The sequence below is a fragment of the Condylostylus longicornis genome, unplaced genomic scaffold (genome assembly GCF_029603195.1).
Source record: "Condylostylus longicornis isolate FDR11 unplaced genomic scaffold, ASM2960319v2 ptg000030l, whole genome shotgun sequence".
NCBI classification, from domain to species: domain Eukaryota; kingdom Metazoa; phylum Arthropoda; class Insecta; order Diptera; family Dolichopodidae; genus Condylostylus; species Condylostylus longicornis.
The window spans coordinates 3,524,732-3,547,222 of record NW_026577999.1 but is presented as its reverse complement, the minus strand read 5'-3'; the positions used below and the strand labels follow the sequence as shown (position 1 = coordinate 3,547,222).

The 22,491-nt window shown below is 25.5% G+C and overlaps 6 protein-coding genes across 7 annotated transcripts; all 6 read right to left on the bottom strand.

Moving 5' to 3' along the window:
• Positions 1-493: 493 nt before the first annotated feature.
• LOC129608071 (arrestin domain-containing protein 17-like) lies at positions 494-2,103 on the bottom strand. Its single transcript, XM_055519388.1, has 5 exons — positions 1,906-2,103; positions 1,621-1,761; positions 1,343-1,557; positions 731-1,280; positions 494-651 (listed from the first exon to the last, which is right to left on the bottom strand). The coding sequence occupies exons 1-5, from the start codon at positions 2,015-2,017 to the stop codon at positions 521-523; spliced, it is 1,149 nt and encodes a 382-aa protein (XP_055375363.1). The 5' UTR covers positions 2,018-2,103; the 3' UTR covers positions 494-520.
• A 163-nt stretch (positions 2,104-2,266) lies between these two features.
• Positions 2,267-4,255, bottom strand: LOC129608065 (arrestin domain-containing protein 17-like). The gene is made up of 6 exons (XM_055519375.1): positions 4,221-4,255; positions 4,091-4,149; positions 3,541-3,681; positions 3,258-3,472; positions 2,626-3,175; positions 2,267-2,565 (listed from the first exon to the last, which is right to left on the bottom strand). Exons 1-6 carry the CDS (start codon positions 4,244-4,246, stop codon positions 2,444-2,446), a joined length of 1,113 nt encoding a protein of 370 aa, XP_055375350.1. The 5' UTR covers positions 4,247-4,255; the 3' UTR covers positions 2,267-2,443.
• A 934-nt stretch (positions 4,256-5,189) lies between these two features.
• LOC129608003 (arrestin domain-containing protein 17-like) lies at positions 5,190-9,285 on the bottom strand. Of its 2 annotated transcripts, none has more exons than XM_055519299.1 (5): positions 9,132-9,285; positions 8,840-8,980; positions 6,335-6,552; positions 5,720-6,269; positions 5,190-5,662 (listed from the first exon to the last, which is right to left on the bottom strand). In XM_055519299.1, exons 1-5 carry the CDS (start codon positions 9,241-9,243, stop codon positions 5,541-5,543), a joined length of 1,143 nt encoding a protein of 380 aa, XP_055375274.1. In that variant the 5' UTR covers positions 9,244-9,285; the 3' UTR covers positions 5,190-5,540. The 2 variants fall into 2 exon arrangements, with proteins under 2 accessions (XP_055375274.1, XP_055375275.1); XM_055519300.1 differs by lacking the exons at positions 8,840-8,980; positions 9,132-9,285 and adding exons at positions 6,614-6,754; positions 6,916-7,337.
• A 1,761-nt stretch (positions 9,286-11,046) lies between these two features.
• On the bottom strand, positions 11,047-12,790 carry LOC129608063 (arrestin domain-containing protein 17-like). Its single transcript, XM_055519373.1, has 5 exons — positions 12,608-12,790; positions 12,394-12,546; positions 12,123-12,340; positions 11,523-12,063; positions 11,047-11,461 (listed from the first exon to the last, which is right to left on the bottom strand). Exons 1-5 carry the CDS (start codon positions 12,723-12,725, stop codon positions 11,346-11,348), a joined length of 1,146 nt encoding a protein of 381 aa, XP_055375348.1. The 5' UTR covers positions 12,726-12,790; the 3' UTR covers positions 11,047-11,345.
• Positions 12,791-14,463: 1,673 nt separating this feature from the next.
• Positions 14,464-16,713, bottom strand: LOC129608056 (arrestin domain-containing protein 3-like). Its single transcript, XM_055519366.1, has 5 exons — positions 16,586-16,713; positions 15,640-15,783; positions 15,335-15,549; positions 14,694-15,237; positions 14,464-14,622 (listed from the first exon to the last, which is right to left on the bottom strand). Exons 1-5 carry the CDS (start codon positions 16,692-16,694, stop codon positions 14,477-14,479), a joined length of 1,158 nt encoding a protein of 385 aa, XP_055375341.1. The 5' UTR covers positions 16,695-16,713; the 3' UTR covers positions 14,464-14,476.
• Positions 16,714-17,713: 1,000 nt separating this feature from the next.
• Positions 17,714-22,126, bottom strand: LOC129607963 (serine protease 7). The gene is made up of 5 exons (XM_055519239.1): positions 21,858-22,126; positions 21,279-21,665; positions 18,659-18,767; positions 18,272-18,573; positions 17,714-18,083 (listed from the first exon to the last, which is right to left on the bottom strand). Exons 1-5 carry the CDS (start codon positions 21,937-21,939, stop codon positions 17,782-17,784), a joined length of 1,182 nt encoding a protein of 393 aa, XP_055375214.1. The 5' UTR covers positions 21,940-22,126; the 3' UTR covers positions 17,714-17,781.
• Positions 22,127-22,491: the final 365 nt, after the last annotated feature.

The following is a 22,491-nucleotide window of genomic DNA, read 5'->3' as shown; positions in this document are numbered from 1 at the left end:
CATAATTTTTTTTCAAGAAAATTTCAAAGGGTGTGTTTATTTTGTTTTGTACTTATAAGTTACATTTTTTTTAAAGGTTTTACAAGAGGTTATACATAATATATTATTTAAAAGTTCTGAACTAATGATTTTGGTGAAGTAAAGGATGTGATTGTGTGTATTTAGAAAAGCTTAAGTTATGGATTTTCAAAAAGGCTTCTCATGGATAGTCTACTGACAAAACAAACAATCAATTCAATTTTATAATAAAACCTTTGCCGTGCTTTAGCAAATTTTAAAAAATTGTCAACGCAGTAGTTTAAATTGTTTATAATTTTCTTCTTAATTTAGAAAATTCAAACTATATAAGTTAAAAAGTGCAGAAGATTTAGGAAAATGAAAATCTAAAATAGTTTAAAGAAAATGATAACGTCTTTTCATATTAATATTATATTTAATTTATTTACATGAAAACATTTTTTATATACAATAATACAGTAAGCAGTTAATTTAAACACCTAAAGATTTGTACCCCTGGGAATTACGGTATCGATTGACCAAATTGAAAAACTGGATACCTAGGCAAGTAATTGGAATCGGCAATAGGATGTTTTTCCTCTGCATTCATGTTAACTTGTTCAATGTAGAGTGCTTCTTCATACGTAGGTGGAGCTATATTTTATTAAGGATTTGTTTGAAACCATTTAAATTCATTAATTTATTACAAATTATTTTAGTTTGAATAACTTACGTAATCCAAATTCTACAGCAGAAACTTCTGGTGTTCTTGCATTTGACAACGATGGATCGGTTGATTCAGCCGTATTAATATAATTTTTAACATTTAAATCTAAAGGTACATTACCAATAACTAAAGGAATCTTTAGAACTGGAGCTATATGTGGTCCATTAATAATCGCTTTTATATGAACTTCATAATTAACATGAACAACACGACAAATTTCTTCATTACAGGTTGGTGGAACTGGTGGTACTAATAAATTTGTATTAAATTCTTCCTTTTGTGAATTTTTTATTGAATTTATAGACGTTTTGGTAAGATTAATTGTTTGAATTTTAGATTTTTTTCTTGGATGATCACTTTTCGATGTAATTATTTGTTTCAAAGAAACACTAATGCGCTGTACAGTGTTGGTACTCATATTGAATATATTAAATTTAACTGGTATATATTCACCAGATACAAATCCCGATTTCGAAATTGTTCCTTCTATAATAAGTGGTCTACTAATACAACAAAAGCACCAAAATTGTTTCTGAATTTCTAGTGTTGCTGGAAGCTGGAAAATTAAAAAAATTTTATAGTTATATTTTTGTGTCAATTTTTTTATAAAATATTTACTTTGATTTGAGGATTCTCATGATTGAGATCAGTAATTTTGACAATTGTGATTCCTTTTGTAAAAGTTTTATTAAATTTCCAAGGTCGGTCAAAAATTACTTTAGCTGAATATCGAACTTTACCGTAATGTCCTTCAACGGACGATGGTAGTTCTGGTGGAAGAGCACACGTAAATGTATATATATGAGAGCCTGGATTTATAGTTACCGTAATTCCTAATTACAAAATTCAAAATTATGTGAAATTTTTTCTAATTTACTTTTTATTAAATAATATACCATTTTCGGATCCATATAGATAAGTGGTTGATTTAATATAATTATCATTTGCGTAGTAATAAACTGAACTTCTGTTATCGCCGGTTCCTTCATCCTCACTCCAGCGAACATTAGCTTCACCACTTATTACTAATAAAACACCTGTATACAAAGTTTATGCAAATGAAATTTTAATAGTTATTTGAGTACCATTTGTCATAATGGTATTATTTGTCAGAATAATCAAAGTTAATGAATTAATTTAAAACTACTAAAAATTACAATTAATAACGCAAGATTTCTCACTTTGAACGGTAGTTGGTTTATCAACTGTAACTTGAACAGTTCCATTTATAATTGAACCACTATAAAATATTCCAGAGGGATTTTTTTCAAATGATATAGCACACTCAATCATTTTTGCGTATTTTTTCACAGCTACAGCAAAAATACATTCGCTTTCAAATGACTAAACTCAAATACTCGATACAATAATTTTGATACTTGAAGCTTTTATAAATCATTTTTGAATGTTTTATCTAATCAAATTTACTACAATTGATAAATATTTTATCTACAAAATTTCTATTGAGGTACCTTTGAGTACACAGAATCAAAATTAGTCATACAAAATCCTCTTATTGAATATTAAGTAAAATTTGCGTATATAAGATTAATATTTTTGTTTCTTTGCCTTACATTATGTACCTATTTATATTAAGTGGACTTTAATTAACAGCATTGTTCATCAAATTTTTTACTTAGGTTTATTAAAATCAAAAAAAAATTTAGTTGCAATAGGATAATAAAAATATAATCAAAAAAATTCCAAAGTATTAGAAAATTATTGATTAAAGTTAAAGACCGGATATCGTGGTAAATAAGTGGATTCGGCAATGGGATGTTGTTCATTTGCATTCATATTTACTTTTTCTACATAGTTTGCTTCTTCATATGAAGGTGGAGCTGAAATTAATAAAATAACTTTACTTAAATATTTTTTTATTTTAATGTTAAACTATTTACGAAAGCCGAATTCTTCAGCAGAAATCTCTGGAGTTTTGGGATTTTGCAGCAACGAATTTGTAGATAGTGGTTCTTGTTTACTATTTTTGTTAATTGATGTTAGAGGAATATTTCCAATTATTAACGGAAGTTTTACAACTGGAGCTATATGAGGCCCATTTACATGAACTTTAACATGAACTTCATAATTAACTTGTACAATTCGACATGTTATCTCATTGCATGTAGGTGGAACTGGTGGTATTAATAAACTGGATTGAAACACATCTCTTTGTGAATTTTCAATAGAACCTATAACCTGTTTTGTGAGGGTAATTGTTTGAAGTTTTGATTTACTACTTGGATAATCAGATTTTGAATTGATTAATTGTTTTAAGGAAACACTAAAACGCTGTATACGTTTACCACTTGTATTAAATACTTTGAAATTAACCGATATGTATTCACCAGAAACATAACCGGATTTAGGTATAGTAGCTTCGACAATAAGTGGTCTGCTTGCGAAACAACAACACCAAAATTTCTTTTGAATTTCTAAAGTTGATGGTAGCTGAAAATAGTTGAAGACAACAAGTTTCAAAAATATATACATGTTTCTAATAAAATTTTTTAATTTTTAATAAAATACTAACTCTAATCTGAGGATTTTCATAATTAAGATCTGTAATTTTGATGACAGTATATCCGGTATTAAATGTTTTATTAAATTTCCATGGTCGATCAAAAACTACTTTAGCAGAATAACGAATTTTACCATCACGTCCTTCAATGGATGATGGTAGTTCTGGTGGAAGTGTGCATAGAAATTTGTATGTATGATAGCCTGGACTAATAGATACAGTATTTCCTGTTAATAACATAAATTTACATTCAATTTTCACTAATTTTTTTTTTTTGTTTTTTTGACTATTTTACCATCTGTTGATCCATACAGAACAGTGGTTGTGTTAATATAATTTTCGTTCGCGCTATATGTTACTGACTTTTTATCATCGCCCATTCCCTCATCTTCACTCCAATCGACTTTAGCTTCTCCACTTATTACCAATGCAATGCCTAAGCATATTAGAAAATTAATAATTTTATTTAAAATTCATTGATTTGCTTATATTATTTGTGATAATGGTTTGAAAATTTTAAATTTGCCTTTCAAAATTCTCGAACCATTGCAAAAAATGTAAAAATGCTTATTATGTTCTTATTTTGGAAGAAGTTGTAAAATTTTAATATTTCAAAATTATTTTCAGTAAATTGGTGCCAAAATAACATTAAAAGCATTATCAGAATAATTTACATGTTTTGAATGAGTTGAGCGTGAGCACGTTGAAAGTGTGTTATTGTTTAGAGCTTTTTAAAATAAAGTTTGTTTACATTTACAACATATATCTTGTATGTATGTACATATATTTTGTATGTATGTATGTCTTATACATATACCGAAAATGAAAATATTAAAATTACTTACTTCGAACATTGGTTGGTTTATTTACTGTTATTTCGACAATGCCATTTATAGTTGAACCGCTATAAAATGTTCCGGAATTGTTATTTTCAAATGATATTTTGCACGTTACCATTTTATTTACTAATTATACCTAAAATAATTTATAAGAGTGCACATACGTACAACAACCTTTCTCAAGTAAAAATCAGAGAATACTAAACTTTTCACAAAATTATTAAGAACTTTAAGAAAAAAAAATTTGATTTACTCATGTATTATGTGTTTGAAAAAATAGAGTTCTTAGTGTTGCCATCGCGTTAAAAAAAGCAAAAACAATTTGTAAATTGTTCAAATTCTCTATTTTGTTTGAAATGTAGTGTAAACTGTATTATTCTTATTAATAAAGTAAAAATTACTATTCTGTATTGCTGAGAGAATTCTCAGCGGACGTCGCACTGAGTTGCTAGTTATTTTTGTTTTTTTTTTTAATATTTATTTTTTTGTTTTTATTTACTTCACAATACAATAATTGGAATAATGCTATAATATTTATGGTAAAGTCATTTTACCTTTCAATTTATCTTGAAATTTTCTATTCAAACATAAAACTTAAACGTTACGAAGTTTTATGTTTGAATAGAAACGTACAAAACTTAAACGTTACAGGGGGGTGAGGAGTCAATTAAAATATAGAACAGAATGATAGAAATGCTAAGTTTTTCTTTTAATTGGTAAGTAAAGAAATACTAAGCTTTTCTTTACTTACATGAGGGCTTTAAAGCTCTACAGTTTAAGAGCTTGTAATATAAAGTTAAAGCTTTTTTTTGACGATCAATGAATGTTGCAATTTTTGTTAACAGATATAACATTTATTTATATGTTATATAATAATATGTTTGCCGCATAATTGAAAATAAATTTGTAAACTAATTTAATTTTATATATCAATTTTATATAGCAATGAATAATAATTAAAACTGAAGGAACTGCATTTTGATAAAGGTTTTATTAGAAATCTCAATTAAATCTAACAAACAATTTTAGATTTCTGTCTTAGCAGTTTCTCAATAGAAAATAAAGCTTAATATTTTATTAAATGTTACTCATAACAGCTTAAACAAGTTTTTTTTATTAGTTATGTGTTACGTGGTTTGTGTTAATCATTGGTTTTTCCTATTTCTTACTCTTCTTTTAGAAATTCTGCTGGTTATTAATTTTTGTTCTTACTTTACTCAAGTACAATGCTAAATATTTTCAATGTTAAAAATGGCCAAAGCATAAGTATATTATTTCAAGACTTGGTTATAATTATCAAAATAATGCGGATAATGATTTGCTTTTGATTATCCTCTATTTATATGATAACTTATTTTATGAATGCTATTTTATTCTAGTAGTATAACAGTTTACCAACGTTATAAGTATAATATTTCCCTATATACATATATGTGTATGTACTATGATTAGTAAATTATTGATTAAATTTAAAGACAGGATAACGTGGTAAATAAGTGGACTCGCCAATAGGATGTTCTTCGTTCACATTCATATCTACTTTTTCAATATAAGTTGGTTCCTCATATGAAGGTGGAGCTATAATACAAAAAATATTTCAAAAAATTTTTTAAATTAAATATAAAAAAAAATTACATAAACCAAATTCTGCAGCACAAATTTCTGGAGTTCTTTGACGTGGTAACAGCGAATTGATAGATTGGGATACTTGATTTTGAATCTGATTATTTGAAATAAGGGGAACGTTTCCAATAATTAATGGAATTTCTACCACTGGACCTGTACGACGTCCGCTTACATGAACTTTAATATGAATTTCATAATGGACTTGTATGATTCGGCATGTTTTTTCATCGCATGTTGGTGGAACTGGTGGTATCAATAAGCTAGTTTGAAAAAATTCTTCTTGTGTATTTTCTACGAAATCTATAATCTCTTTAGTAAGGGTAATCGTTTGAACTTTAGATTTACTCTTTGGATTATCAGATTGTGAATTGATTAATTGTTTTAAAGAAACACTAAAGTGCTGTACTCGTTTACCATATGTATTAAATAATTTAAAAGAAACTGTTATACATTCACCAGAAACATAACCGGATTTAGGAATTGTTCCTTCAACAGTAAGTGGTCTATTTGGAAAACGGCGGCACCAAAATTTTTTTTTAGATTTTGAAGTTGATGGTAACTAAAAATAGTTAAATCAAGAAAATTAGAAATAAGTTTCACTAAAATTTCTAAAAAAATACTTACTCTTATTTGAGGATTTTCGATTATGTTAAGGTCTGTTATTTGAATGATAGTGATTCCAGTAATGAATGTTTTATTAAATTTTAAAGGTCGATCAAAAACAACTTTAGCTGAATAACGAATTCTACCATCATAACCTTCGATGGATGAAGGCAGTTCTGGTGGAAGTGCGCATACAAATTTATATATATGAGTACCTGGACTAATAGTTACCGTACTTCCTGTTAATATAAGATGATATTTTTTTCAATTTTCATTAAGTTTTTGTTTTGATTATTTTACCATTTGTTGATCCATGCAATATAGTGGTTGTGTTAATATAATTTTCATTTGCGCTGTAACTTATTGTCTTTCTTCTGTCATTAACTTCGTCAATCTCGCTCCAATGCACATTAGCTTCTCCAATTATTATCAGTAAAATACCTGATCGGTATTTTCAAAAAGTAAATAAAGTATCAGTGTTTGTTGTACAATAGAATTTAAAAATCTCTTTTTTTTTTGCATAAATTAATGTTTTTGTTATACGTACACATAATATACGTGAGTTAGTCGAAAATGAAAATGTTAACATTAAAATTACTTACTTCGAACGTTGGTTTGTTTATCTAGTGTTATTTCGACAATGCCATTTATAGTTGAACCACTATAAAATATTCCAGAGTTGTTATTTTCAAATGATATTTTGCACATTACCATTATGCTAATGAGAATAACTTTTCGCAAATTTTTCGAGAGATAATACACAACCTTTCTCAAGTAAAAATACGAGAATAGTAAAACTTAGGTACAATAGCATTGACAATTGCAATCTCTCCACTAATTAGTTATTATGCAATTAATTGAAGCATTTATTAAAAAAGTTGGGAAAATATTAATGTTATGTTGCAATAAAATACTTGCAAACCTATTTCGTTTATTTAATGCTTAATTGATTTATTTTTGCTGTTTGTTGTTATTTCCCAGCCGGTTTATCTAAAACTTTCAAATCATTAGAATTAGTTTGACGCCTGACGTCATTTCTTTTAAAATGCTTTAGAATTTAAAATATTGAAAAATGCTTTAAAAATTGCAAGCTATTTTATTTTATTTTTCTTAAACTCTAAGATTAGTTAGGTACAATGCTAAATGTTTAATTAAAATATTTTCATTATTTTTAATTGATTTTCAAAACTCTGAGGCTGTTAAAAGAAAAGGCAATTTTAAAAGTATATAAGTATATAAGACTGTATAATAATAACTCTATATTTTTTTTCTATTAACCGATTTAAAAAGCAAAAGTTCGAATAATTGCATTTACTCGCTTTTTTTTAGTCAAAAAAATAAAAAGGAACATTTGAAATTGAAATAAAATTGTTTACGGGCTTGAAAAATTTGGGATATTTCTTCCCGCTTGTTTTGACGCATAAAACGTATATGATAACTTTATTTACGAATTCCTTTAAAATGATAATCGTCATCTAGCCTTAATCAACGCTTGTTAATACAACTAAATTTATAGAAATTTTAAGATTTTATATTTCCTACTTCATATCCACTATTTGACTACGTAGTTGTATAATAACATTGAAGTCTAATATTATATTCATATTCCTATAAATATGCATACACAATTTTAAATAATCTATGTGTATGTAAGCCGAATTAGACAACTGAAATTTGCAGAGTTCTTTGAAATGGTAACATTGAATTGGTAGATCACGATACTTAATTTTAAATTTGATTGTTTGAAATTAAGGGAACGTTTCCAATAATTAACGGGATTTGCAAAACTGGGCCTGTGTGAGGTCCGCTTACATTAACTTTTATATGAACTTCATAATTGACTTGTATAATTCGGCATGTTTTTTCATCACATGTTGGTGGAACTGGTGGTATCATTAAACTGGCTTGAACTACCCCCTGTTCTGAATTTTCAATCGAGTTTATGATCTCTTCAGTGAGGTTCACCGTTTGAACTTTTGATTTACTCCTTGGATTATCAGATTTTAAATTAATTAATTGTTTTAAAGAAACATTAAAGCGTTTTATGCGTTTACCACTCATATTAAATAACTTAAAACTAACTGGTATAAGTTCACCACAAACATAACCAGATTTAGGTATAGTTGCTTACACCAAAATTTCTGGTGAATTTCTGAGTTTGATGGTAACTGAAAAAAACAAAAATTAAAGTCAGAAGATTTGCAAATAAGTTTCCATCAAAATTTTGTAATTTGTATAAAAAGAACTCACTCTAATTGACGGATGTTCATAATTAAGATCTTTGATTTTAATGACAGTGATTGTAGTAGTGAATGTTTTATTAAATTTCCATGGTCGATCTAAATCAATTTTAGCTGAATATCGAATTCTACCATCATAACCTTCGATGGATGATGGTAGCTCTGGTGGAAGTGCGCATACAAATTTATATATATGAGTACCTGGACTAATAGTTACCGTACTTCCTGTTAATATAAGATGATATTACTTTCAATTTTCATTAAGTTTTTGTTTTGATTATTTTACCATTTGTTGATCCATGCAGTATGGTGGTTGTGTTAATATAATTTTCGTTTGCGGTAAAATTTACTGACGTTTTTCTATCATTAACTTCTTCAACCTCGCTCCAGCGAACGTTAGCTTCTCCACTTATTAGTAATACAATACCTAATTATTTTCAAAAAGTAAAGAAAGTATCAATAGAATTTAAAATGTTTTTTTTTCCAATATATTAGTGATCAGTTTGTTATATGTACATACGTACGTACATGTATGTGAGTTAGTCAATAATGAAAATGTTAACATTAAAATTATTTACTTCGAACGTCGGTTGGTTTATCTACTGTTATTTCGACAATGCCATTTATAGTTGAACCACTATAAAATATTCCAGAGTTGTTATTTTCAAATGATATTTTGCACGTTACCATTTCATTGACAATTGAGTATGATTTATTAAAAACTTCAACGAATTAAAACCTCGCTGCAGTAAAAATTAGAGAGTACTAAACTTTTTTTACAATTGTATTGGCATTTGTAGCAAAAAAGCTTGAGTATTCATTATAGAATACGTAGAAAAAGTATTGCTGTAGTGTTGCCAGTTTACAAAAAAAATATGGAAGAAAGCAGAAAAACTCTAAGAAGAACACTGTTTAGGAAGCTTTGAAAAAACAATAATTTTTTATAATAACTAATTCTACTTGCAAAGTTGCAAGCTATGTAGGTATTCACACTAACTTTTAAAACGAGTTAAGCTTTTTTGCCGCAAGCTTTTGAGAGTTTTGATCCGCAAGCTTGTATTAAATAAATTTTATTTATTAAATTTCATAAAAAAAGAGATTGTCTTTTTTTAAGTTTTTTATTCAATGTAAAAAAACCCTTAATTTAGTTAAAATATTAATTACTTTCGGTAAAACAAAGTTAAAAAATATTTTATTAAATATTATTCATATAATATGACAAAATTACGTTCCTCATTAAAAAGCATGAAAACATGGGTTTTCCTGTTGCTTGATAATTTTTGGAACAAAATTGTAGACTTTTAAAATTTATTTCAGCCCATACTGAGTATTATGAGAAATAGTGAATGTACGTATGTACATAAAAATCGAAGTTTTTAAAGTAGCGCATTTCCTTCAACGTATTTTTTTTATAAGGAAACGAAAATAGAAATGTTTTTAATTTTGAGCGAAGTTTTGTAAACAGGGAACTACACACGCACGGACAAAGTAAAACTAATAAACTATTTTTCTCTAATTTTAACTAGTAACGGTAAATAATGTATTTGTTAAAAATTTTTAATGGTATTTAAAAGAATTTTTCGAAAAATGATGAATAGCAATTAATTAATAATAATTTTATTATTTTGAAATATTCACATCGCTTTTATAATATTTCTGCCTAATTGAATGAAATTCGAAATAAGTAGGTTCATAATAAATTAGTTTAACTATCGATCATCGAAAAGCGCACACAACTCCCACTTCACACGAACAATTTTTTTCTTAAAAAACTCCTAAAAATCAACCCCTGAGAGCTTTAACGCCAGTTGAGAACTACCCTGTATTAGTTAATTTCACAAATTTTCATTTTATATACAGGAGGTACTTGTAATATTGAAAAATAATTTTATAAATTTGATAAATGGGAGAATTTATTTAATGTTTTGTTCAAACCTTATTTCTTTTGATATTAATTCAAACGGCTACTATAATTATTATGTACTTATTAATTTTTTTTTTTACAGTAAAATTTATTTTCATACTCATATTTTATTAAAAAATAAAATATAGTTATTAAATTTTATGTAAATCATAATTAATAACAAAATTTAGTTATATTTTATAATTAATTGCAATTTTGTAAATTAATTTATTATAATTTTTTTATTTTCGGAAATTTATTTTTATCACGTACATATTATGTAACTTACATATTTATTATACGAGTACAGTAGCATTAATTATGCATTTTGCATTTATGCACAAATAAACTACATATTTATTTTATTTAATATTGCATATACATAATATGTTGGTATATTGTAAGAGAACACTTATTTTTTAAAAAGGTTTTTTTTTTTGGATATCTCGCAAAATTATTGGATTTTCAAGGGGGTTTTGAACTGTGCCTTTTATAATTAGAGCACTACAATATGGAGACACTTTATAAGTAGATTTTTTTTCTTAAATTCAACAACCTTTAAAATGTGTTGTTGTTGTAAAAGTTAAAGGCAAACTTTATTTGAAAATTTTAATATTACAATTATATCTGTTATACCTTATGCTAATTATGTATGTTGACAAAAAAATTTAAAAATTTCAAATGCAATTCAAAAGGTTATTTTAAGTACATATTGTTAACTTTCTAACTGTTGAATCTCCACAGATGTTCTTTACAACATTAGGCATTTAAAAATTCAACTAAAATCTGCTCCATCTTTTTTAAAATGATAACAATAAATTTCGTTATACACAAATTAGTTTGATTATCCCAATTTTCTATGTCATCCAAAGTAAATAATTTTAAATTTTTAATAGTGATTTAATAAAGAATGAAGACGCGGTGTCGGCGGATTGAAATTATAAACTGGATATTCGGGTAATTTCTTTGATTTTATATAACATGCTTCTTCGTATGTCGGTGGATCTATAAAATTAAATAAATATAATAAATTTGTTTTATATTTAAAATGAAATTTATAATTTACGTATGTTTATATCTTTTGCAAATATTTCTGGAGTTTTTGGTGCCTCATACGTACTATTCAATATATATATTGAATTTTGTTTTAAATTTCTTAATGGTATATTTCCAATTGTAATTGGCATAGATATATTCATATTAGCAATACAACCTTGTATAAATACTTGAATTCTTAATTCATATGATATTCTAATAATACGACATATCTGTTCATTACATGTTGGTGGTACTGATGGAACTTTTAAATCAACATTTAATGATTCTTGTATTGAATTCGTAAATAATTTTGTTTGTTCATTTTTAACAATAAATTCTTCAAATTTTTCTTTACAACTAGGAAATTCTGCTCTATATTTTATTATTAAATGTAATGAAATTATAAATTTATGAATTGATTTACCACTTCTATTTGTTATATTTATTGATATGGGAATTTTTTGTCCACATACATAACCAGATTGTGGAATACGGGCTAATATTATAACTGGTTTATTCCAACAAGGACAACATGAAAATTGTTTTTGAACTTCATTAATTGTTGGAAGCTAAAAGTAAGTATTTTTTTTATTATAATAAATTATTTTTTATATTTATTTTTATTTACCCTAATCATAGGTGGTTCATAATTGAGATCTGTTAATCTGTGTACTGTGAAGTAAGATGTAAAAGCTTCAGGTGATTTATTTGGAATACCAAATTCAATAACTACTTTTACATAATAACGTATTCTACCAAAATGTCCCTCCATTGATGATGGTAATTCCATCGGTAAGTTATAAGTAAATTCATATGAATGATATCCTTTATTTAAGTGATGATTACCTTAAAAACAAATAATCTATATTATAAAAATTTTTTTTTTCTTTTTAGGTTACCATCCGGTTCTCCATATATGTAAGTTGTATTTTCAAAATAATCTTGTTTTGCAATATATCTAATACATTCAATCTGTTCAAATTTTGAACGATCTTCTTCACCTGTATCACATAAGAAAACATTGGCTTTTCCACTAATTATTACTTTTATTCCTGATTAAGAAGAAAAAAAATTGTTATTACAACAAATTTGATATTACTTTTATATTTCTACCATGAATATTAATAGGTCCATCCAAGTTAAGATCGAATTCGCCAAATATTGTTGCACCAGCATAATAAGATTTGAATGGATTATCTTTGAATCTTATTATTCCTTCAATTTCAGTCATTTCTGTTCTTGTTTCAATACAATAATGCGTTGAATAAATTTATTTTTAATATTTACTTTGACACCATTTTCAATTAAAACCTTATACAAAACTAATTTATAATTTAATATATTGTTTTAGGCTAGTTGAACAACCTAGTTAAAATTTTATGATTCACTATTACAGTATATAGCACTATTGTTAAACTAAATTCTCATATAAATCTTTCGCTCAAATAGTGCAGAACAAAGAGAATAAAATATGAGCAATGTATTTATGTATATTTGTTGCACTTTCAATTTTAACCCTTACATTTACGGGATTTGAAGACTTAACTAGAATAAAATAATACACTAAGAGTAAGTCTATTGAGACTAAGGTTCATTTCCAAAAAACTTATATGAATAAATGTTATACATTTATAACATTTATTTATATATATAAATTTTGGGATTTGATTACAAACGAAATGCATTTAATGAACTCCATTTATGTCTCCTTTTTATTATATTAATAACAAGTGGTCGAATTTTTGAATTGTAAACGCTACGCGTGATTTATTGCATTTATCTAATTCTAAGACTCAATAAGTCGAAAAAAATTTGAGATTTACATTTTCTTAAAATTTTGAGTACAAGTGAAGTAAATGCCAACTATTGTTTCGATATTCCGATTAGACTTGCCAATATAGCATAACTTTATTTAAAATTTTTTATGCGATATAAAGGGTTAATATTTTTAAGAATGATATTATTTACGGTAGTGTGCCACACATAAGTTGATAAAATGAATTATTAACCGCAACCGCACATACGTAATTTAAATAAAAAATATATATCTATCAAGATATTTATAGTTTCGATTTTAAGGTGTAAAATATTTCAAGAGTCGAATTTAAAATTATTTTATAAAAAGTAAAATAATTCATATTATTTGACTTTCCGAGATAAAATTATAATTTTGAATGCTACATATACTGCATGATATGATATTGAACATGAAATTGTACAGCTTCGGCAAAAATTTCATTTCAATAGTTAAATGAAATCAAAGAATGTTTTTGGATAGTACTTTAACGGTTAAATATTTAGAAGCGGCGAAGAGAGGAAGGTATATAGTACTCTTTCGTATATAAAATTATTATTTGTTGTGATGTGCAAACAGATAGTTACAGATAGAATGAAAATAATAAGTATATTTTTTCCAAATATTTGTTGACAACGTACTAAAAACTAGTGATTTATTTAAAATGAGTACGAAATATAGAATACGAGAACATGAGTACGAATATAGAATACGAAAACATACATATGTATTTACATACTCGTATTATTCAAAATATTTTTAATTTATTCATTGTTAAGTACAAATTTTGGTGGAACTTTTTGTTGTCGGATTTTTTTTTGTTTATTTTGTTGAGCGCTACCGTCTTAATTGATTACTCAAAATCTAAATAGATTATTATAGTTGAGCTTTAAAATTTAACAGAAAACAATGAATTTTACTGGTATGCGAATACTCTGTGCACGTAATTACACAAATTTTAAATCATTCTGATTAGTAATTAATTATGGAATTCCCTAGTATTGACCACCTAAAATTTTACAAACACGCAGTGCAGTAAAAAGTGCCATTAGACGTTTTTGATTTTATAACAGTATCCGTGCTCATATTACTCTGTTTTGGCTTCAAAATTTTTGTTCCTATTACAAACATATTTTACTATATTAATTAATAGAAATACGATGGCATCACAAAAATTAAATTAAAATTTATTGTAATTGAACAATTCTTTCATGTTTATTAAAATTATAAACTGGATATTTAGGTATATATTCTAATTGAATATAACAATTATCTTCATCACAATTAAATTTAACTTTTTCCATTTCAACTGCTTCTTCGTATGTAGGGGGAGCTAAAAATTAAAATTTTCTACAGTATTTTCTTAAAATTACATATTTTCTCCATATACATATATATACTTACGTAAACCATAATTAGCAATTAAAACTTCTAAACTTTTTATATCTTCAGAATTTTCTGTACTTATATACATTGTACTTAAACCTTCTGTAGCATTAATAAACGGAACATTTCCAATTGTTATTGGTATTGCAGCAATTGGACTTAAATATCCTTCAATAGTAGCTTTAGCTCGTATTTCATATTGAATTTGTATATTTTTACAAATGCTTTCAAGGCATGTTGCTGATGTTGATGGTATTTGTAAATCACATTTAAAATTTTCTTCAGGTTCATTTTTTATTGCTGTTATATAATTTTTTGCAATTGATCTTTCTTCGATTTTTGTTTTTGTTAAAGGAAAATCACTTGTAAATTTAGAGATTTTCATTAAATATATTTTTACACTATTAATTTTTTGTGCACTTTGATTAACAATTTGAATAGATGCATGAACATTTTGACCGCATACATAGCCAGTTTGAGGAATTGTTAATCTTATAATAAGTGGTTTATTAGTACATGGCCAAAACATAAAATTTTTCTCAATTTCAACGGTTGTAGGAGTCTGCATATGTATAAAAAAAATGTATAATAAAATAAAGAAAATTATTTTAATTTTTATGCTGTTATTTGCAATATAAATTTAAATCGTTTTTATATACCCTTAATGATAAAAATTCATGATTTAAATCCAATATATTTATAACAGTGAATCCTGTTATTAATGTTTCATTTAATTTTTTTGGTCTATCTAATATTAAATGAGCTGAATATCGTATATAACCGTGACTGCCTTCAAAAGAAGTTGGTAATTGTGATGGTAGTTTGCATGAAAAATTGAAAATATGAGTTCCTGGTTCTATAGTCGAAGTTTCATCTAAAATAAATACATATTTGAAAATTGTGAATTTTACATTTATTTTGGGAGTAAAAATTAAAATATAAAAAAAATTTTATAATTATTTACCAAATTTATTGGATCCAATCAAATAAATTACTGAGTTTAAATAATTTTCACATGATGTATAAATTTCTTGATTAGAAGTAGAATTATTTGGATCAGCTTCAGACCAATTAACATAAGCTTTTCCAATAATTTTCAATAGAACACCTGAAAAATAATTTTTAATTTGATTTACTAAATTTATTTGAAAAATATATACATACTGTTTGTATGTATATATTTTTATATGTAATTAATACTATAAGATTTTAAAGTTTTTAACAGCTTTAAACACTTTATTAATTAACACAATATCATGATATTCATATCAATATTAATTTTTTTTGCCAGTAGATTGAATAAAATAGAATATTTAAGTATAAACTTAATATACGCTCTATGGATACACTTTTTCCTAAATTTTCATATAGTTTCCAAATTCTTCATATATAATCATACTTTTACAATATCAAATGCTTAATTTTTATTAACATCGAAAATTGTAAAAAATTGTTTACCAAGAAATATTTTTCTCTTTTTTAAATTCAAGAACATTTAATTTTACAATTCTAAAGTTTAAGAGCTTTTATTTTTCAATCATTATTTAATTAAAATTTCTGTTAAAATTATAAAAAATTTTTAGAAACAAATCACTTAAAATTAGAAAAATTAATTAATAGTTAATAGCTTTAGAAACATTATGTGCTGGCGCCTGAACATAACTTTTACATTTCAGAAAATTTTAAAATTTTAATTCTCTTTATTTTATTAAAAGATATTAAAGTTTAAATAATTCTAACTATTATTTTCCACGTCATAATTATTATAAAATCTTTTAGTAAATAAATATAAAGTATTTATACTATATATTGGATACTGTTTGATATATATATACACTCAGGTATTCGATTTAAACTCATAATTACACAATTGCTATTAAATTTTTTTTACTAAACGATATTTTTATTACCTTGAAATTCTGTTGCATTATCTAGTATTATTTTAACTTGTCCCGTTATAAGGGAACCACTGCAATATGTTTGAAGAGAATTATCAAATTTTAAACAACATTTAACCATTTTATTAGTTAGAGAACTACTAAATAGATGTGAACGTAAAAAAACAAAATTGTAAAATGCTTTACTTAAATGAATTTTACATAGAGCTTTTATTTTTTCCCTTATAGTAATTCCGATATCTTATTAATATGCCGATAACAAAAAAGTGAATGTATATACTTTCGCTACAATTTATCAGTCTCAAATTTAACAACTTTTCAATATATACCCATATGATATTTATTATCTTATCGATATTTTTCGATAATATTGTACAAGTTAATTTATTGTAATTATAATGTACGAGGTATAGTTTATACACTGAAATTAACAAAAAACTAAATGTGAATTTGAGCTTTGGTTGTTGATGAAAAAATAGTTTTGTTTATATTAATTTCAAATAATATGCCAATTTAGAGGGAATACTCACCGAAATTTCAAGAACTGTATTCGATCAACTCAATAATGTAATACAGCACATTTCCTTTTAACAGTTTTTGTCTATGGAAGCCCATACTTGTAATACAAAGGTGCGTAAAGACTAAATTTAATTACCAATTAATTTAGTTAAGGAAATGGAGTAAGACAGAGAAAGACGTAAACGTAGTAAAATGGAGAATGGTTTTCGTAAACTGACAGTCATACGAAGAAATGGACATATAGACGAAGTAAGACGAAGAAAGCCAAAGTAAAACAGATAAACACATTTCTTCAAAAAATTTTTTTTTGTAATGTGTTAAAAATTATATTTTTTCCCTTAGTCAATGGCAAAATAGTTGACTGACTTATTATGGTGCGGTTTTTCTTCGTATAGATATGTTGGTATTATAATAATTACGAATGATAAAGGTTTTTTTGTTTAATAAAGGAAATTTTTTGATCTTGCGGTTCCAAAATTAGACTTTTCTTTTTTACACTATGGTTTTATGACGTAAATATATTTTACATACATTATCCAATGTGCCTGATATTAGTCATGTTTTCTGCAACTTAAAAGTGAAATTTTGTGAGAATATAGTGAAAAAATCAAAGAACAATAATTATAATGTAAACTATTTACGTATATTTATAACAAAATGAAAATTTAATAAAAAAAACAAAACATAATTTATGGCTTTAATTTACTTTTGATCCAATCTTCATATGACGACACTCTAGTATATATACCAGGCCAACCTTCTAAACCGCATCTATTTCCAAAAGATACAACTCCTTCAATTGTCCATTTCAAGCCACTTTGCTTCATTAATGGTCCTCCAGAATCACCATCACAACTATCTTCATAAAATTTTCCACCAGCACATATTTGGCTTTCTTTAATTTCTTGTTTTTTTGTTGCAAATTTGCTAATACAATCATTTTGATTTATAACTGGTACTTGTAATTTTTGCTTAACATTACTTTTAGCGGCTAAAATACAAGAAAAAGGTGGAATTATAATAATGTAGGAGTGAAAATTAATTTTTTGTAAATTTTGATCAGTTTGTAAATTAATTTTTATAAAATTTTCTATAAAATGTGCTTATATGGATTATTTTGAAGCATAAACTTCCCATGCAACAGGGAGCAATAATAATTTTGTTGTAGTTTATACTTACCACTTGTTGTTCTACCCCAACCCGAAACAATTATTTCTTCACCGGGTAATGTTCTTTGTAAATTGACAGCACTTGGTAAACATACAGGTCTAATAAAAGCAGTAAAATTTATATGATTTTTTAGTCGAATTAAACCAATATCATGTTGTTTATGTGAATCATTATATTCTTCATGTGGTATTATTTCATCTGGTTCAATAAATATAACTGGATCAGCACAACTACTACTTAAACATCCTACACCACAATCGACACAGTCTAAATCTTGTGTTAGATCATGTTCTCCTAAACGAACTGAAACTCTTAAAATAGAAAAGAATATAATAATTAAAAATTTATTTAAAAAAATTTGTTTAATATAATAGTAAAATAAAAAACTTTTATTACAATGGTCCGATTTCTGTTAGTATTTTTCCAGTTAAACAATGTGCGGCTGTAAGAATATATTTTGAATTAATTATTGATCCGGCACAATCTGGGATAACATCTCCATTTTCTGAAAAAAAAGAAAGAAAAAAAATATGTAATAATTGAAATTTGGTTCGACTTGTCAAAGTTCTTTACATTTTTTATATTTTATACATAAAATATGTAATTTATTCGAAAAAACTGCATTTCTTAATTAATTTTTATATTTAATTTATTCAGATTGATTTTGTTTGATTGCATATCAGCTAATGCCTATTGCCACTCATATACTTTATCTGAACGCTAAATTTCTCTGAAAAATGCTAATTTTTCTTCTCATGCCAGTACACCAATGCTAATTAATCATTAATTTTAAATAATTTATAATTTCAATTTTTAAAATTAATTTTCGATCTTTAAATGAGTTGATATCTTGATGATATTCCATTAATAAGCTTATATATGTGTGTATAACAATAAGAATATATAATATTTAATTCCCGATTTCATTTTTCCCAAAAGTATGTACATACGTACATAAAAATTTTCTTCCATTTTTAATTTTATTATCACATTGCTGTGCTATTTGATTAAGCTAAGCTTATTTAATTACCGTTGTTGCCTAGTTAAGCAATGAAACAATTTACTTTTTATTAAATTTATTCAAGTTTTGTTTTTAAATTTGCTATGTTATACAATTGAAATAAATCTGTTAATTGAATAAATCTGTTTTATATTATAGTACATTTATTTAATTATTATCTGAATTATATTCATTTAAACAGAAAATATTCATAAATTAGCGCCTGTATAATAAAAATATTACATCTTTTTGTTTACTATTTTTCGCAATAATTAAAAGAAAAGTGTGAATTTTGAAATTCGAGAGAATGAGCAGTGACAATAGTAATTTAAATTTCCTACAAATACTAGTAATTAATTGTCATTTCTCTCGCTTCAAAAACCAAAAAGTGTGACACACAAATCCGCTCAATAAACTTAACTAATTCGCTTTTTTCTGAAAATTTGTAAATAATACAATATTGTAAGCAATGTAAACAATGCATATCTATTTATAGTATTATATTCTAAAACGAATTGAAATACTATGTAAAACGTCATTATTTTATTGTTTTTACAATGTGGTTAGATATACATTCCATGGTATATACCTTATTAATTAATTAACATATCTTCAATATAATATAGAATTACAAAACAAAATTTAATAAAGATGAAAAAAAAACTTGTTTGGTTTTTATGTACATATATACATAATATACTAATGTAATACTATGTATAGTGTCATACTATAAATTTAGTATATGTATGTGCAGCGGCAAGCTTTTATTACTTTAAGATTTAATTTTTTTTTACTTTTATCTTTAAATGGCTATGATTCAAAGGTTAATATGAAAATGATAGTAGATTCTTCTCTGTTTTAGATTACGTTGAAATGCTTTCATTTTCAATTTGGGAAAAAGCTTTGCTTTTGTATAGGTTATAAGTTGTTGATAAACTAGCGATGATTTATTCGAAACTTCCCATCTGATTTCAATATCATAGCTTAAAAAAAATATGCATAATGTTTGTTTTCAAAGTTTTCAATTTGAATTTTTTAATTTTTTACATACCCAGTTCTTTTGTGTTTTGTTGAACATTTTATGTATAAATTAAAAATATCTGAACTTCTATACTTATACATATAAGGCCGTTAATATGGTTTTATTAAGGCAATGTATATTACGCTTTTTGATTATGTAATTTTTGGATTTCCCTTAAATGTTTCCATATATATGTATGTAAGTTATGTGTATATGTTTGAAAATTATTCCTTTATTGGTTTGATAAAGTAATAAACTAACTAAATTTATTAAAGGAAGCATAAAAAAAGTCAAATAAGCTTTGAAATATTTGCAAGAATAGATGAAAACTAAGTTGTAGAAAAGCCAAAAATATCAAAGCTTAAGCCGACTGAATCATACCCTGTACTTTGACAATCTGACTATAAAAACTTGTTTCTGAAATATTTAAAATTGGCTCTTATGATTGTATAGCAGTTACACAAATCTATGATATAAGATATTAAATATAATTACAGATATTAAATATAAGCTTTTAGGGTTATACGGCAGGAACCTGAATCAATGCAGCAATTCCATTAAAATTTATATAGAATATGTAGTTCAAAGTGTAATTGGACACACGTTTACAAAATTTCATATATAAATTAGTTTTTGAAATATTTGAAATAACCCCTTCGGGGTGAATTGCACCTCCCGGAACCCGTTATCCAAATTAGCTCAATAACAATGGCAGTTGTCCTTGGCATGATAAAGTAGTAATATCGTGATGTTTACTTTATTCGTTTTAATTCGCGATCGGATGGGTGAACAAAAGAACCTATCTTAATCAACGCAGAATTTTAGAACGAGAAGGAGTATATGTTCATACGGCCGACTACTCATTCAAGTAGTTACAAACTCTACACCAAATTTAGCATTTCTCATCTTATCTCGGTTTAGTATTTTGAAAAAAAAATAATAGAAAATTCAATTTTATTAAACTATTTTTAAAAATATATCAAGAGTTTACTTACTTTTTCTATATTCTAATAATACCATCCATGGGAATTCACCCAAATCAGCATCTTTACCATTATAAATACGATGTTCTAATGGTGATGGACCGCATTGTGATGATGATGGTAATATTGCAGCATTTTTATTTTGATTCAGACTATTATTTATTTCATCTTGTGATAATGGTCTTTTTGTTGAAGTATTCTGTTCATATCCATCTTTATATTCTTCATCATTTGTACAACAAACATGTGGCAGAGGTCCAATACCTTTCGAACATTGAGAATTTACTAAAAATGATCGATCTCGTTCAAGTAATGGTTCTCGATATATCGTTTTTATCAAACTTTGACAATAATACATTGATGTACATTTACCAGGTGTTCCATTTGGATTTGTACATGCTATAGATATATGTATATATAAAGATAATTTTTTATTGATGAGTTTGAGTTGTTTATTAAAATTTAATATTAAGCTAATATCAAATCACTTTATTATTTTTGATATTATTTATTTGTACACTTAATTATAATTGCTGTATATTTAATTAAAATTAATTATAAAGAGAGAGAAAAAAAAATATTAAAACTTGCTTGCAGGTTGTTGAAAACTTGATTTAAATGTGATGACTAATAGAATAATTTGAAAAAAACTAAATTTAAAATTTCTAAACATTTTACAAAAAATTATATTTTTTGTTTTATTTTTGTAATTTTAAACTATAAATAAACTATTCACAAATTTGAAATACATATATAATATATTTATATATGTATATGTATGAATGTTGTTTCTAAAATATTGTATTACGAGTTTAAAAAATATTTTTGACCGGTTCCGATCAAAATTTCAATTGACACTATACAACACCGTCTGAGATTTAACTGAGAAAAGCTTTAAAAATTTTAAGTGTTTTAACTATTCTTAGCATATATAAGATGAGATTTTTTATAATCTATAAAATTATTGTGATTACTCGTGAGTATTATACTATAGTGAGATTATAATAATAATACCGGATTTTTTAATAATATAATAGTATATCTGTGTATATGTATAAGAAAATTGGAAATATTTAAAATTTTTTTTTTTTTCAAAAAATATGGTGTATATTCTATACGTTCAATCATAACCGGTATATCACGCAATGAAGTAAAGAGACTATGAAAGATGGGAAAATTACGTGCGTGTGAGAATTTTGGAATTAAATCACGCATTTCAAAATGT